The following is a 17,658-nucleotide window of genomic DNA, read 5'->3' as shown; positions in this document are numbered from 1 at the left end:
GCCATAGTGACTTCCTTGCAATGATGGACTGTAAGCTGGGACTGTGAACTGAAATAAAGCATTTCTTCCTGAAATTGCTTTTTGTTGGGGCATTTTATCACAGCAACAGAAATGCAACTAGAGCAACACTGTGTTAGTTCTGTTAAAAACCACTGAAATGAAACAACTGACATGTAAATTACACTCCCACAAATCTGCTTTTTTTGTGCGGGGGCAGGGGGAGTGTTGTAAAAGTAGGTGGCCATTTGTTTCTGGCTTGCTCTATATAACTTCGGTCACAGTGTTTTGCATATAGTGGGCCAGGTGAGTGAATGTGCACAGAAGTTTCTGTGTCTATACTGAGCCTCATCCTCAAGCCTGACTCTACTTTTAAACCAAAACAGGAGCTAAATAGACCCTTCCCACCTCCAAATTTCTATGCTGCCCAAGCTGGGGGCCTTCTATCCTAGGATATTATTTCCTTTTTCTTTGTCATTAACTTAGTAATTACGAGAGTGCCCATCAAAGTCATTTTTCAGGTTCTCCTCTTTATGGACCATCAAATGCCCCCTTCATCATGACACACACTGCCAATTGGAATGTGGTTTTCCCTGGCATTTTGAGGCTGTCTTTGGCAGTGTGATAGCCATAAAACTGTAGCTGTGAATTTGCTGTGCTATAATTTTATCACAAACAAGTATGCAGCACGATACTTTATGAGCTCATCTGCAGGCTCTCGCTTGGGAGATCTTTAATTCATGATGGAGATGACCATAAGCATACAAATAGCATCAGGCAGTTCCTGAGTCATGATTCACATTCTGTTAGTTGAGTGGCTCATCTTCCTCAGTGCCTGATGCAAGTGGGTCTTCTGTATCATCTGTCATTGTGATGTTTGCTGATGCTTTGGGGGTTCATTAAAAGGAGTAGACACATGGTCTGTTTCTTCAGAGATAAAAATTCAGGCATGGATCTTCAGAAGAGGAAAATCAATGAAATAAGGGGTTAAGGACTCTTCAGGGGCCTGCAGGATATAATCTATTCCTTAGGTGAGTGTTTCCTGCAGTCTTGAAAGATGTGGTCCAAAATGTACAATGCATGCTGCTCATTTGCTATGATAGTTCCACGTAGCCAGAATTTGTGTTCTGCCCACACCCCTTCTTTGGAAGCTGTGAATCACTGATCCAATCAGCCTACCAGAGAGAAGGCCAGCATCATTGGATGTATTGGTAGCATTGATGGTGGATGCTACCTCCTTATTCCAGAACCTAAGCCCTCACAGAAAGTTCAGAATAACCTTCTGCAGTCTGAAAATGGTCTCGGGAGGATGAATCTGCACCAGGACACAGACAATACATTTCTAAATGCGGCCAACTGGTTGTGTGAATGGGCAGCATCTCTTGATCCTCTGACAAAAACCACAAGCTTTCGACAAATCCTTTAGTTTTGTGTTTCTGTCTAGAAAGATCACTTCTGCATTCTAGGAGATAACTAAACCTCATGTGTACCAGGACATGGATACTAATGTGCTACTCATATTTTCAGTGCCAGAACTGTGAACATGAGTTCGCAGATTTCTCACCCAAAGCACCTTGCAGCCAAAATTCACTGTGGGTGTCCTTGTAGAATATCCCAGTCACTAGGAAAATTGAGAGACTGGAATATATTAAATATTAAATCAGTGATGGTGTAAAAAGCCCACCTTATGTAAAGTTTATAATCTCTGTGCCTCTTGACACCCATGTTCACATCATCAAAGATCAAGTTGGCTGCCAGAGAGTCTGCCAGCCTCCAGACAGACCACAGTCTGCTATTCCAAAAGCCACATGTGCACAGCAATTGCAGAGAGGCCACTTCCTCTTTAGGATTCATCAGTGTGGCAAGTTGCTCAGAGAACCCATGTCTGAAGCCCTTTGTTCAGGTCCACAGACTATCACAACATTGATTTGACTAGACTCCTTTGACCTCTGGGTTCCAGCCAGAAGGACATTGATGGGTATTTATTTTTACATTTTTAAAATGGGTTTGAGGTACAAATCTATGAAGTCAAGTTCGCCTCAAACACCAGGTTCTTTTCTCTCTTTTTCCCATTGTAGTTCCCCACTTGCCACTCCATCTAATGTACATCAGCCTTTCACTCCATGCAGACCTCCCCGCCCCATGAGGAGCAACAATGGGTGGGCCGCAGTGGAGAAAGCCTTGGCTTTCATTTTAAATGCCACAAAGGCTTTCCCAAATGGCTAACGTCATTGTTCCCTTCAAATCATTCGGGGACATGACTAGCACTGAGGCATCAGTGACTCCTATTTACTGCTCAGGTTTCCAACTGCTCTCGCCATCAGCAAGAGTTCCTTTCTAGTCTATTCTGCAGCATGTAATTATATGGGAAGGACACCCACAGGGCTTCCTCGGTGGTATTTTTGCACCTCAGCATGACTGGCTAGACTCAGAGATAAAGCCCAGTCGTCAAGGCAAAGCACATCTCAAGGGCTCGCACCAGTACGACAGTTTGGGCCACACAAGCAGAACATGGGCCTCCCAGGATGGAAATACAGATTGTCAGGGCTGTTAGACAAGCTGTTCCTCCAGACAGAATTTTGACACATTTTTCCCAAAAATTTTACAAAGAAATCTGAAGGATGCGAACATCAGAAGAAACAAAGAGACCAAGAAATACTGGTCAACCTATCTCTAAACTTAGGCTCCGAAGAAGAGCAGAAACCAGGCCCACAGAAGAAGTGAGGAGAGCAGCGACCATGGGGAAGAAGCTTCAGCTTTGCCTTCGAAATCCGGACACTACCTTCATCTATTGTTCAGATTCAATCACCGGGTGTTGTACGCCAAGATCCCAAGAGATGCCACCCTCCTACCAAGACATAGCTTCTTTCCAGTTCATGTTCTTGGATTAGATGAGCAGAAGCAGTAAAGTTACTAGATATTTGATGCTTTGAACTTCCCCATTCAGCAATAGCATGTCTACAATTTAACTACTGCTAATCTCCACTTCAAAATTATATAAATAAAAAACTATCACTAAATGTTTTTGTTCTCTGGAGTTGCTAACCTCTACCATACAGAGTCCCCAGATCACTCTACCAGCACCCCAGTTTGCTTAGCACTCCCCACCTTGTCTTTGGTCAAGGAGTCTGTGACTGCTGTAATTAAGATAATGCATGGAAGGCCGGTGTGCTTTGACCCTTCTCTCTAGGGTTCCCAATTATGAGACCAGAAGAGTTGCAAACTGTCTTTGTGAATAATGTAACTCCATTTAGAGGCTTGGTGTACGGGGCAGAGCCAGTGTGGCGTGTTCTCTGCCTTCCCCCACTCCCCTCATGTAGATTTCCAGGGTCTTCCTCAACCCTAAAGACATATATGGTCTTATACTTTTAAAAATGGGCTCCTAAGAAAGAATGAAGAAAAGATACAGAGAAAAATGTAAGTGAAGAGGGATAAAGTCCCAACCAGCTCCGGGAGGTCACTGATGGTGGTCATGGTGTGGTAATCTTAGTGTGATTTCTCTCTCAGTAAACAGAAGGTAGATAACGTGTCAAAGAAATGAGCTCCATGCAGGATTTCCTTAGTCCTGGAGAGGAGGTCAAGTCTTTTCGCAAAGGCTGTCTCCAATGGAAAGTTTGCCACCATGCTTACGAGGGACTTTTGTTCCCAGCCATTCCCAAACCTGTCTCTGGTGCTTGGGCAGCATCTATGCCTGGGCACAGAGAGCAGCTTGGAGGTGGGTGAGTGCTGGGATCCATCCAGCGGGAATCTCCAGTGAGGAGGGAAGCCTTCAGCTGCAGGGTAAAGTGACAGCTTTTGCCACTTTAGGGACTGTCAGAGTTGACACCTTACTCTGGAACAAGATACCAGTCAGAGGATTTCTTTTGGTCAATGGCATTTGTGGTGTGTGCACTCATGCGTGTGTGTGTGTGTGTGTGTGTGTGTGTATGTGTGTGTGTGTGCGTGTGTGTGCGCGCACGCGCGTGCACTTGTGTCCATCTGTCCTCATTCCTTTGATTTCTTCCAGTGACTGGAGTTCCTGGGCAATGTCCTCCGCTAGGGACTCTAGCTGCTGTGGTGCATTGCAGTGTTGGCTGAGTGTCCCTTTTGTTATCTTCTCTCATCCACCCTTCACCCCTCAGTCTGTGTGTCTGAGATTTTGGCTCATTTAGGGCATCACACCTATACATGTTGCAGATCCTATTTCAGCATTGCTGAAAATGTGGCTGGTTTTCACATGTCATTCTTTCTCAGATGACAATGTCATTATTGCATGGTCCAGACTTGTGCCCTCCTGTCTTCACATGAGAGGTCTTACATTATCAGAGAATGTTCACAGTACTAGGGAACCAGTGTCCCAGATCCAGATGTCAGCAGAGCAGACAGATGTTTTCAATGTAACATGAGAAAGGCTCACTCTCGGGGTTAAGGTGTGATGTCTCTTACCCTCCTTAAGAGGGAATCTGAAAACTATAGACAAAATGGTTGTAATGCATGAATAACAACTGGTCTGGTTGCTATCTGGGAACAAGGATAATATACATATATATATTATATTCTGACTTCACTTTATACAATTCAAAGATGTTTCCCAGCATCCCTCTTACACACAGTGTCTAGGTCACAACCTGACATAAGGTCCTAGATTCAAATGGTCTCTCTCTCAGTTGCACCTTACCCAATTCACACATTCCTCTTTCCTTTGTGAATTTTCCTAATACTTTATCCTGGAAAGTTTTTCATAAAGTAGCACACCAAATTCGTCATTCCCAAGATCCATAGACTCCAGATTCCTCATTTGCCATGCCTCTGAGAAGCAAACACATGCCGCCAGCTGTGTGGCTACATCCCCAAGGCTTTGTTGGGAGTGTTGATGACAGGTTCTCACAGCTTTAAAACGATTTCATGCCTCTGTATCACCGCAGGTGGTCAAGGCCATGGGAATAAAGGGGGCTTTGGATCTTTCTGGCTGTGGATTCTGTAGGCTGTGCTGTGAGAACAACCTGCATTTCTGAGGAAAATGTACATCTGAGATTCCTGAGACCAGGCTCCCATGGAGCCTGCAGGAAGTCACTGATCATTCACAGATGCCCTTCACAGCTCAGCTTTGGGAGCTCCGGCTCAGCAAGGGAGAGTGAAACCCACAATTATGGCAGCAAGGTGGTGCTGGCGAGAGGAGTGTAAGAATTTCAGACTTAAGGTTTCTTCTTTTGTTACATGGTCAGAGAGCCAAGCATCTACCTCTGGGGATGTCATAAATCTGATGGATGATGGATCATGGGGGAAATCACTAGGCACTCAAGCATAGAGTGTGCAGAATGCTCGGCGGAGCAGTAAGAATGGTGATTCCCAGCTCCCATCTCATCTACATCCATCCAGGTACTATCAGTGGAAGCCTGAGGCTCCCTGAACATAGTGTCTATAGCTGATCTCCTACCTCACCATCAGAAAAGTCATGATGCTGTCCCAAGATCAAGAGTCACATGGATAGCTATGATGAATGACAACGTCATTGGGGTAGGGGGTATGGAAAAGCCTTAGGTCTCCAAACTCGATCACACACTCTAGTTGGACCAAGTAAGTGACCACAGCCTTTGGGATATACGTGCACATTTCTCATAGATCCCATGGAAAGGAAATTTGATCATTATTGTGACACATTATCAGTAAATTCAGGGGGGTCTTAGGAATTGAAAGTTTCTTCTTCTCTAACTTGCAATCATTATTCCAAGTCATCGTCCTTTGCTAAAAGAATTTAAGATGAGATTATACATATGTATGAAGGAGTCAAAAAGACCTGTGTGGGTTAGAGATTGTTTTCACTTCAGGATCTTAACCTGGCCTTTGCTACCTGGGCTTTGCTTCTACCAAAGTTTCTCTCCTTAGATCTTGGCCTACTAGTGGGCTATGAAACCCGATTAGTGGGCATGATAAAAATAGAACTAAAACAATCTCAGAACTACCATACGTAGTGATGAGTATTATTGTAAGGAAGCTGTACAGAATATTCCATTGCAGAAGGTTATGGCCAAAATGGAAAAAAAAATCTGTGGAAACAAGATGTCGACTGTCCCCTGGTGATTTCTTTTGGGTAATCATGCTGGGCATGTGTGACCCCCTCCAGTAGAGAGTGTGGGCTTTGGAACCCTGTGTGAGGACAATCAATGAACTGGAAGGCTTAGTTATGAAGCTGCAGGGGGGCAGGAGGGGATCCATGATGCATTACACAAACTGATGTCTTCTCCCACACTTGCCTATGCCTCAAGTTCTAGCTGTCCCTTTTCATTTGTCTTCCTGATGAAGATCTGCAGACTAGAGCTAATGCTTCCAATACTGGCTTCCTTGGCTGCTCTTCACCCCTCTGCTCATTGCAAACAGGCTTCTGCTCCCACAATGCCATTGACACTCTCCTGGGTGATGTCACTAACTAGCTGCTTCTGGCTAAGTTGAAAGGCTTTCAGACACCGTTCCGCATGATGTTTAATGATGTTTAAAACACTCACTGGATGTACATGCATACACGCATGCATGCACACATAGATACATACACATGTTTTAGACAGGATTTCTGTCTTAGTCACTGTTCTATTGCTGTGAAGACACAGCATCACCAAGGCAACTCTTATAAAAGAAATTCATTAATGTATTTGGGGGCTTCTAAATTTAATTTTAATAAAATTAATTTAATTAAAAAGCTATTTAATTGGGGCTTGCTTATGGTTTTAGAGGCTTAGTCCATTACCATCATGTGGGGAGCATGGCACTGGATTAGTAGCTGAGAGCTACATCCTGGTCCACAGGCAGAAAGAAAGAGAAACACTGGGCCTGGTGTGGGCTTTTAAAACCTTGAAACTAGGCCACACCTCCTAGTCCTTCTAATCCTTTCAAACACTTCCACTACCTGGTGACTGAGCAGTCAAATATATGGGCTTATGGGGGCCATTTTTATTCAAACCACCAGTTTTACTATGTGAGCCCTGGCTTGTCTAGGACTTTCCAAGTGGACCAGGCTAGTCTTGAACTCACAGTTATCTGCCTGCCTGTGCTTCCTGGGTGCTAGAATTAAAGGCATGCACCACCATGCCTGACCATCGAGAATAGTTTTAATAATGGAAGAAACATAAAAGCTAGTATGTGCTGAATAAATTACCTGTCAACAGTTAGTACTGCCTACTGTCTGAGGGACAGTACCACCTACTGTCTGAGGGACTTACGTGTTTTGTAGGTTGGTACTTTGATTTTTCATTGAATTCAACTGAGGCTTAGAGAGGCTTCGGTACAGCAACATAATATCTGGGTCTGCCTGACAGCCAGGGCTCTGAACCACCTCCCCTTTGTTCCCACACTGCAGCTCTTTGAACTGAGCCTCCTGTTTCTCCAACTTTTCTGTCTTGATCCCTTCTATCATCTCCCCCACCCTATCTGAGTAACACAGATGATTCCAAATCTATCTGCAACCCAGACTCTCTCCTGAGCCCCCAGTCTGTTGTTACTGCCTTGCCTCTGCTGGGTGTCCTGGAGGCACTTAAGAATTAAGCAAACTGCAAGAGAATTATCTTGTTCTCATTTTCGTCGTTACACAGTATTACTTTGGGAGACCTCTAGAAGGGTGAGGACGAGGCAGGCCTGTGACTAGCTGTACCAAGCACACTCCCATTCATAGTCAGTGAACACGTATTTTTGAATGAAGAAATTATAGAAATCCAGTTTATGGAAAGCGAATGAAGAAACAGAACAATTAGTCCAATTAATTCATAGCCTATCAACAATGAGCCTTCGGCTGCCAGTTTTGCAGACAAACTCAGCATAAACTGTCTTTGTCCTAGTTCAAAAGAGGTTTCTTTTCATTCTATTCATAATACTTCCTATTGAAAACTTAATATAAAGCATAAATAAAATGCTACCAAGTTCTGCTGTTAGGCAGTGGTGCCTCCACAGTTGGAATGAGAAAATCCAATACTGGGGTCTAATAAGTCTCTCCCCATCCAAATGAGAGCAGGACCTAGTCTGTGTTCTAGGCATGGCTGGCATCTACCATCACATCTGGCACTCTGGGGGATCCTCATAAATGTTTTGGTTAGTAAATGGAAGGAGGAGAAGGCAGGAAGAGGTAGAAGAACATATTGTCAAGGAAAAGTAGGTAGTTCATGTTTGGTCCTCTGGATTCTTAGGTGTCCTTTGGCACCTGACAGTCAACAGAGGAATGTTGGTAGCCAGAGAGTGCAGTGATTCCTTCTGAGGAAGTCTCTTTTGTTAATAGAAAGCTAGTGCTTTGTGATAAGATCTTTGCGTTCTGTACAAAAGGTACAGCTTCTTGCATTAAGGGGAAAGTGTGATTTGTGGAGGAAGAAAGAATAAAGAAAAACAATGAAGGAAAAGAGGCTGGAGAGATAGCTCAGCAGTTGAGAGTGTGTGTTGCTTTTGCGGAGGACCTGAGTTCGGTACCCAGCATCCATGTTGGATACCACACACACACACACACACACACACACACACACACACAAACCCACATGCAGATACATATGAATAAGAGTAACTAAAAACAAAAACAAGAATTGGGAATTAAAACCAGGCAAACCCTGCCTCATTTGACAGATGCTGAAACTAACAAGAAAATCTTGCATGTTGTCTCGGAATGGTTTTCAGACCTTTGTTTAATGGCTATCTGGAAGCTATCTAGGTCTTAGGATTCTGGATGGACTACCCCATAGCTACAAGTACCTACATGCAGCCAGAAAGGGGTGTGGTATTCTAGAACAGCTATTTAATAGCACCAGTGTTCATGCCTGTGGTCCCCAAATGCCACTCCTAAGACAGCATGTTCACGAAACAATGGTATGCACCAGGGGATTCACAAAAGCCTGAGGAAGAAGCAAAAACAAAACAAGAAAAGAGCAACAACAGCAACCCAGAAGGAGACAGTTCGGTGAAGAGTTAAATACATCCCATATACACCAATGATGTCAGTCTGAAGAGTCAGCAAAAACACAGAGATCGTATGAGATAATGCTAAGCTCAAGGCAGACTATAAAGTAACTGCAGACATCCTGACTATGCCAAAGAAAGAAAAAGAAAGATTTATTTAAGAAGGAAAAAGTCTAATAGGAAACACTCCAGATGGTGCTAACTGGGCAGCGAGGCAATGAGCTGGTTTTCTTTTTAGGTTTGTTTCCTTACTATAAAAACCGACAGCATTTTTGTGAGCTTTCAATACTAGAAAAATAAATGCCCCCTTTTTAATCTAACAGCAACCCAGTGGGCTTTAATACTCTTAGTTTAGATATAAAAATATAAACATTAAGACAGCATAAAGATTAAGTAGTACAAAAAAATATCTCAGGCAAGTACTCAGTCTGGCTTGGATCAAAGTCTGGCACCTATCAGGACAAAACGCTACTATTCAGTTTTGTTTTTCAATTGAAAGGTAGCTTATTCTAAAAATAAGATTTTAAGATCAAATGGTATTTCCTTCATCTCTCTTAGGAAATCAGTATGTGCTAGGCCCAGGCAGAGATGGTGATGCTGACAGCAGGGAGGGTAAGGGTACAGAGAACTGTGGGGGGCCTACCTCCTCCAGAGTCTTGATGGTACAGCTCTTCCTGGCAGCCTCCTGGAGCTCCATGGCTTGCTGGATGTACATTTTCCCAACCAAGATTTCATTTTCCAGCATGGACAGCTCTTTCAGTGAAATGGGCCAATTCAGGCGTTCCAAGGCTTTGTTTAAGACTGCCTTGTTTTCCAAGTATTTTATGGGTTTGATGGCATCCAACCTGAGGAACAAAATGAAAAGAAGAGAAGCGTAAGAAGAAAAAGGTGTAATCAGTTTCTCAATGAAACTCCTCGAGAAGGAATGGAGAGATGGCTCAGAGGTTAAGAGCACTGACTGTTCTTCCAGAGGACCTGAGTTCGATTCCTAGCAACCACATGGTGACTCACAACCATCTGTAATGAGATCTGGCACCCTCTTCTGGCCTGCAGGCATACAGACAGCTGCTGTATACATAATAAAAGTAAATAAATAAATAAATAAAATTAAAAATTGTTTAAAAAAAAAAAAAGCTCCCCAGAACCACGAATCACCTGCTGACACAGACATCAGAGGACTACAGTGCCAGCTGTGCCTTCGGGTTCATCTCTGCAGCCCCAAAGCTCCCATTTTTCAAGATTAGTTATAATTAGAAACTGTCCTTGGAATGGGTGGAAAACAAGCCTGGGCACTGTTCAGAGCCATGTCTGATGCTATATGACGGAGGTCCCCCGATTACATCAGCTGGTGATACAGCCATCTTAGATTATGCTCACACAGGAGGGAGGGGGGCAGATTGCCTAAGGACAGGTCAGTCACCATGCACAGCTGGAGGTAAGTAACAATTATCATACCCAGTGGTTTGTTTTGTTGTGGTGGTGGTTTGGTTTTTTTTTTTTTTTTTTTTTTTTGCTTTGAGACAAAAGTCTCCTTATGTAACCCAGGCTGGTCACAAACTCATGTCTCCCCAGCACTAGGAATACGTGCAACCGCCAACCATGCCCATCCAGCAACCAATGGTGGGAACACAGGGAAGTGGGAACGGCCGCACAGAGCTGGTGGGAATCTGAAGTGGTGTGGTTGCTGACAGTGAGTCTGCAGCCTTCTCAAACACGGAAGCCTAGAATTACTAGGTGTTTGATAAACCTACTCCTCACTGTACACGCTAGGGAAACAAAGGTGTGTTCACATGGAAACATCCACTCAAGTGATCATTATTCATAATAGTTGAAAAAGGCAGAAACAACTGAAATGTTCATTAGTGGGAGCAGATAATCAGTGTGTGTGTGTGTATGTGTGTGTGTGTGTGTGTGTGTGTGTGTGTAACATAACTTCCTTAGTGCATGCATATGTGTATATGTATACATGTGCATATGTGTTACAATCTTCATAAGCACTGAAAATATTAAATTCTCCCATTTAGTAATAGACAGAAACTGAAGACAGAAACTGAAGTATCACGTGTGTGCTTCCTTTCACATGACATCCAGACAGACAGATTTAATGGAAACAGAAAGCAGACTGGAGTTGGCAGTGGTTGGAGAAGTGTAATGGAGAATAATTGCTTTATGGGTAGGTTGTAGCCTTTTTCTGGGGTGATGATGTTTGGGGGGTTAGACTTTCTAAATGCCACTGGGCCATATGCTTTAAAATGGTTGATTTTGTTTATGTGAATTTCATTGGCATTTCCAAAACTGAGGTATGAATGGAATGACTTACTTCTCTTTTTCCTCTTGAGACAGAGCTTGCCAGACGATTTTATTTAAGCGTCTGTTGAAAAAAATACAATAACAATAACTTAAGAGCAATAACGTGTTTTAAGGAAAAAAACTTGACTACAGACTCTGACAAGGATTGCAAAGAGAAATCCAAGGCAGCTGGCAACCATTATTGGATGGTACCACTGTCACCCACTTAAAGAGATCACATAGGCACATCTTCCTCCTAAGCATCACTGAGGAAGCCTTGTGGCTGGGTGGGAGTAGTGTCAAATTCTAAGGAATTCTTTGCTCTCAAGGAAATGCTGTAAGCAAACTGGTCCTCATCAACTCTGCATTAGGAAGTTTTCATTGGCCGGCAAGGTGGTACAGCAGGAAAAGTCTCAATGCCAAATTTTATTTCCCAGGACCCATATGGTGAAAAATAAACTGACTCCCTCAAGTTGCCTTCCACATATGCATTGTGTGTTATCATACACACATACGCGTGTGCCCACACACACACAAGCATGTACGCACATGCCGCATGCACACACAATAAATGCAATACAAATACAAATGCAACACAAACATTTTAAAGATAAGTTTCAGGAGCTACAGATTTGTTCCTAAGGAGAACGTAAACACTCTCAGCTTGCCTTCTGCAGACACTCTTCTGCCTGGGTTCTGAGAGCAAGGGCTAATGGGAGCATCAGCTATACACATTCAGGTTTCACGCAGCAAATCATCCAGTCTAACCACCTTGTTTTCTGGATGGCAGGACAAAGATGGGCAGCCATGCAGAACACCTCAAACATCCACCTGGCTAGCTGTCTGTGGGGCAACTGAAGCCCCTCACTGACCACAGCCTCAGGGAGAAGCCATTTGGCCAAGAGGAAAGGGAGTTGCCATAGTGGCTCTTTTCCTTGTAACCAACCAATGATGCTTCTTCCAATGGATCCAGCCTAATCGGTGACACTATGCCATCACCTCAGGCTATATGGACAGCAGGAGACATAACATTGGCTCCAAAGCTTGTGGAGTAGGGAACATTGCCTTCCACAGGAAGTCTTCTTTTGACCACTGATGCCAATTGGCGTTAGCACAGCATGTAGAGAATATAGTTTGAGGGGAGCTGCTGGGCCACCATGAGCCTGGAGGAGCTGGGAAGTCAAGACGAGGATGGCTCGTGTGGGAGAGGAGCCACAGTTCTGGGGCCCAGACCTGAGTTTCTCCTTTTCCCATGAGCTAGGATGGAGTCAACTTTTCTGTCAACTCAGCATGACAAGAGAATCCCCCCCACCCCGATACAGTTATGAGGACTCTGTGAGCTGGTCTGTGCACAGCATATATAATGTGTCTGACATTGGCAAAGACCCTGTAAGCAGTGGTAAAAAGTCAGGAACAGTGGGGGCTAGAGACATAGTGTGGCCATTAAGAGCTCTTGTTGCCCTACAGAGGATCCCAGTTCAGTTCCCAGCATCCACACGGTGACTCACAACCATCCCTAACTTTATTTCCGTGGAATCTGATGCCTTCTTCTTACCTCCACAGGCAAAACACTCATCAAATAAGATAAAATAAAATAAAATAGGTATCAAGCTCAAAGAGCCAGGAAGAGGGAACTAGGCCAGCTAATGCTTTGGTTTTACTTGAAGGTTATGGCTCTTTGGGTTCCCTTAGGAAATTGGGTTTCTTTAGTCACTTGGTTCATGTGACAATGATCAGGGCTTCTAAGACTGTTCAGTTTTCTGTGCTTTTTCTTAAAATACACTCAACACTCTCTTCAATCTAAACTTGAAAGCGGGCTCAGTGTAGCGCGAAGCCGGGAGGGTGGAAAAGAGCTTCAGTGCAACACAGATCCAGGGTCAAGCTCAGCTCCCAGTCCCACCTGGCTGCTATGTGATCTCATTGGACAGAATCCTTTGAAGCTCTGCTTTCTCTGGGATAGAGCAAGGCTAACAGCACCCATCTGTGACTTTGAGAGGACGAAGGAGAAACACATGTAAAGTACCAGGAGTACCTCAACGTTCCTCTCCTCTGATGGATCAAAAGAAGGGTGAGCCTAGAAACACGGACAGACCACTGGTGATGTGGGTCTGGTGGGCCCAATTAACTAGCATGGATCAAATTTGAACTCAGTACTTGAGAAGTTATTTCCCAGGGATACATATTCATAACATCTGTGTCCCCTCTTGTCCACATGTTTTGTACAATTTCAGTGCTTTATTGAGTTGGCAGAGTGATTACAGCAAATCCACCAAGAGCATGTGATGACCATTTCTCTTTGGCACCTGGAGGGCATTGAATGTGTGCAGGCTTTTCTGAAGCTGGTCCAGGCCCTTAATCCTGACTGCTGGTTTGCATCCACTGGATTGCTGTAGCTCTAGCTGTAACAAGAAATGAGTTGTCTACAAAGCAATGTGTAACTACCGGCACATCATAAATCTGACCAGCAAGAAAGAGAAGACCTTAAATAGAGTGGAGAAGCATAGCCCCAGACCAGACTAGAACTGAGGTTTCTCCTGTGGATCTGAGGACTGTGATCTTGACTTTGGCAATCAAAGTAAGCTGCAAGAAAAACACTGACTCTGAATTTAAGCAGTCCTAGAAACTCCGCAAAGCTCAGACTCTGGAAATACTTAAACAGAAGGACACCCACCTATGAACGTTGTGTCTAAAATAGTTCCTTTATAATATCCTGTAAACCTCCGTTTTCTTGGTCACTCCTACCTTGAATGCACTTATGAATGTATAATACCATTTATTTTCAAAGTGACATTGGCTGACTTTGGAGAAAAACATCACAGAGGTGTGACAGTGGATGTGGGACAGTGTATGTGTCCATTACTCATCGTTTGCGCACGATGAGAAGGTTGCACATAATGAAATACAAAAAAGGGAACTGATGTTTATACAAACACAATTCTTCAGTACTATTGAATTCAAAGGCTAGGGAAGTTTTTGTCCTATATAATATTGTTACTGTTAATACTACTGAACTAATATTAAATAATTTAACACACACACACACACACACACACACACACACACCAAGGCAATAAACCCACTACTAATTAAATGAATAAACTTAAATGTTAAACACCAGCCATACTAAAGCTAATGTCATTAATGCAAAAATTATTACTGAAACTACACATTGAATATCTCTAATCCATAAATGTTTGGGATTTTGTATTTTGAAATATACATAATGAAATATTGTAAGGATGGGACCCAAGTCCAAACACAAAAATTATTTAGCTTTCCTAGCTACCTTGTACATATAATCAGAAATAAATTTATGCACAATTATTATTGCATGTACCACCATTTTAACTGTGGTCTTTCACATGGGATCAGGAATGGAACTTATTGTATGTGGCATCATTATGGGCACTCAAAAACTTTTTGAGTCTGGAGTATCTGAGGTTTGGAACTTTTCGGAGTTTTTGTTCAACTTGTAGCAACAATACTCCTCTAGTATTGGCAGAAAAGTTTTTGAGAGTTACTTGTAGGGACAAATCACTTACTCTGTGTTTTCAACTTTTTTTTTCTCAAGGGAGTGTTGTTCTGCCTGAGAATAGGGGTTTCCTTCCTTTCTGAGACCCTCTGGAAAAGGTCGGCATGGCAGAAAGGGTCTAGGGACTACTATGGTACAAAGAATCATGGTTATTTTAGGATCAACAGATTCAGGATGGAAAGCGGATCCACGTGGAAGGCTTCTTACATGTGAGCTGTACAATCCTCCCAACGGCCCTGTGGTGTGGGTTCTGCAGGTAAGTTATCTGCTCTCATGAATGTCACACCCTTACCTAAAAACAGGCATTGGCCGGGGCTAAGACAAAACACGCAAGCACGGCCCAACCGCCACGCTCTAGCCTGTGGCTCTGTGCCAGATGTTTATACACAAATGATTACAAAACACGACTATCTGAATTATTCAAGTAAACTGCATTAGAATTTGAATGGAATTAATTGCATCTGAATACCCAAATCAAATGTGAACATTTTAATAACAAAACTTGGAATTACATCAAATTCGAATGAATTTCAAATAGTCAAGTGTACAGGCCTCTGGTAGGAACTGATGAAGGGGAAAACGAGGCTGGCCCAGCTGTAAACTAGTGAACCAGACTGTCAATGAGCTACATAGGCCAGTGCAATAGTTCAGAGTGTGGCGAAGAGAGGGTGTGGAGAGTGCTCTCTGAGGCCGCCTTAGGAAGAAGGACCAGTTGGGGACAGCAAAACAACAGTCCCTTGAAGGGAGAACTTCGTGTAAGCACCAGGCCCAGGGAGAAGAGGAAGCTTAGGATTGGCCATCTTGCTACCAAGATAAAGATGGAAGACAAAAAGATGCAGAAAAACAGGCGGAACATCTCTAATTCAAAACCACTCTAAACCAACCTTTTTGAGTGCCAATGTGACAAGTAGAAAATTCCACCCATGCCATAAAGCTTTGTTTCTGGCATGAAATTATTTCAAATAGTGGGGAAAAATGTTTGGACTTGAGCCCAATTCTGAGGGTACCCCATTTATGCATAGGCAAACATTCAAAGATACAGAAGAAAACCTGAAATTCTCCTTTTGGATAAGGTATCTCACCCTGTGCTGACAACCCTATAAACACCACTGATGGGGCTCCCGTGAGGGGTACCAGTCCTAACAGGAGGGCAGTGAAGGAGGCTGGTGTGAAGACTGGAGAGCCATGCAGTGGTGGGAAAACACCTTACTGCGGATTAGCTGTGTCGCCCTGTGGGCAGGAGTTGGGCTATGAGTACTTGCTAGGCCCACCCCACCCTGAGTTATGATGGATGGATCAGTGGTGGGGTGGGGGGAGGGACTGGCCACATCACTAACCTCTATATGCTTTATTACTTATCCTTCTCACATGTTGATAATTAAAACCTGACTGCAGAACTTCCAGCATCTAGAATAAGCTTCCCAAAGAAGCTGGGCACCTTCAAAGGTCCCTTAAGTGTGTACACTAAGGGTCAATTCTAGGCAGGTGTGTAGGTCATGGGTGACAGCCATGCCACCTGCCCCTAAGGAGAGTCTCCACCTTTTGAACTGACTGAATGTAGACTTCTTTCTGTAGTCAATTTAATCATGGTCTTGATACATAAACATATAAACAATAATCTATACTTATAGAGTTACCCCTCAGGGTTTGTGGGGGGCTGGTCCCAAGATCTCCCCCTTTACTGGCTACAGATTTCTCAGGGTCATGGACACTTAGTTCTTGTATGTCAAAAGCTATTGCATTTGCATATAATCAAGGCATACCCTCCCAGATACTATAAATCACATGTAGATTGCTCATAAGACCCAAGATCATGTAAATTCTGTCTACATACTTGTTTTGTATTTGGAGGTATATGGCAAGAAAGCAAAATCTGCCCAAGTTCAGGTAAGACGCCATGTTTTTTCCTTATTTTCATTCTGTGGGGGTTTGAGTAAGCAGCTCTGTCTCTACTGTGGCGTTTGTTAGTTACTTTTCAAACTGTTAAATGCCAACATAATCAGATTCAATGAATGAAGAGTAAATTTGGAAGGTTTCCTGGAAACACAAGATATCTATAGAGTTTAGGATGGGAAGGTGGTTTATTGTAAGCCATTGGAAAGATCAGATTCAGGAGCCTAACCCAGCACCCAGCAGGGCCATACATGAGCTGTTGCTTTGTGTTGATACTGGGCCATTTTTAAATTGCTATTTCAGATGAAGCAAACTAAGGAAAAAACAAGAGAAAAGAAGCCAAACCAAATTATCTATCAGGAGCATTTGGGAATAATACTCACTTTTCATAGGATTTAATGGCCTGTTCCACCTTTTGCTTGTAGATATTGAGTTTGACTCCTTGGGTGTTAATCAATATCATCTGATTGGTGTCACTGTCCACATGTTCCAGAAGGGACTCCTACACAGCAATGTCAGCAGAAAGTAAAGTGTCACTTGATAGGTTCATGCAAGCCTTAAAATGTGCATTTATACAGGCACATGCTTCTCTGACTATAAAAACCACATTGTATGTGTAGAAAAGTAGAATGTAGCAAATCTTAAAAGAATAAGAGATATAATTACTAACCTTTCTTTTTCATTTTTAAAAGCTATACATTTAAAAAATTACCACCATAAAACCAACAGCAGAAAATCCAAATTGTTTCAGGAAACCCTTGTCATTACTGAGTATTATCTTTAGAAGCTTATTTATATAATCATATATATATATAAGTATGTTTTGCTTGTGTGTATATATGTGCACCACATGCATATCAGATGTCTATGGAGGTCAGAAGAGGACATCAGATCCCTTAGAATCAAATCTATGGGTGGTTGGGAATTACCATATGGGTATTGGGAATCAAATCCAGGTCCTTTGCAAGATCAACAAGTGCTCTTAACCACCGAGCCATCTCTCAAGACCCCCAAAAGTTACTTTTAATGAGGAAATCATTTAA

At 43.0% G+C, this 17,658-nt stretch overlaps 1 protein-coding gene across 6 annotated transcripts in view; it reads right to left on the bottom strand.

Moving 5' to 3' along the window:
* Vwa3b (von Willebrand factor A domain containing 3B) overlaps positions 1 to 17,658 on the bottom strand; it is a 175,361-nt gene that overhangs the window by 19,929 nt on the left and 137,774 nt on the right. For all 6 annotated transcript variants that reach the window (XR_005870130.1, XM_040729482.1, XM_040729485.1 and 3 more), the window contains 3 exons: positions 16,999 to 17,117; positions 11,222 to 11,272; positions 9,545 to 9,746 (listed from right to left, as the gene is read on the bottom strand). Coding sequence is in view for 5 of the 6 variants with exons in the window: in XM_040729482.1 (XP_040585416.1) it covers positions 9,545 to 9,746; positions 11,222 to 11,272; positions 16,999 to 17,117 (372 nt within the window). In the remaining variant the exon portion in view is untranslated. The remainder of the gene's footprint in view (positions 1 to 9,544; positions 9,747 to 11,221; positions 11,273 to 16,998; positions 17,118 to 17,658) is intronic.

This window comes from Mesocricetus auratus, unplaced genomic scaffold (genome assembly GCF_017639785.1).
Source record: "Mesocricetus auratus isolate SY011 unplaced genomic scaffold, BCM_Maur_2.0 Super-Scaffold_100021, whole genome shotgun sequence".
In the NCBI taxonomy this organism is placed as follows: domain Eukaryota; kingdom Metazoa; phylum Chordata; class Mammalia; order Rodentia; family Cricetidae; genus Mesocricetus; species Mesocricetus auratus.
The sequence above is the reverse complement of the archived record's forward strand: the minus strand, read 5'-3'. Positions and strand labels throughout refer to the sequence as shown.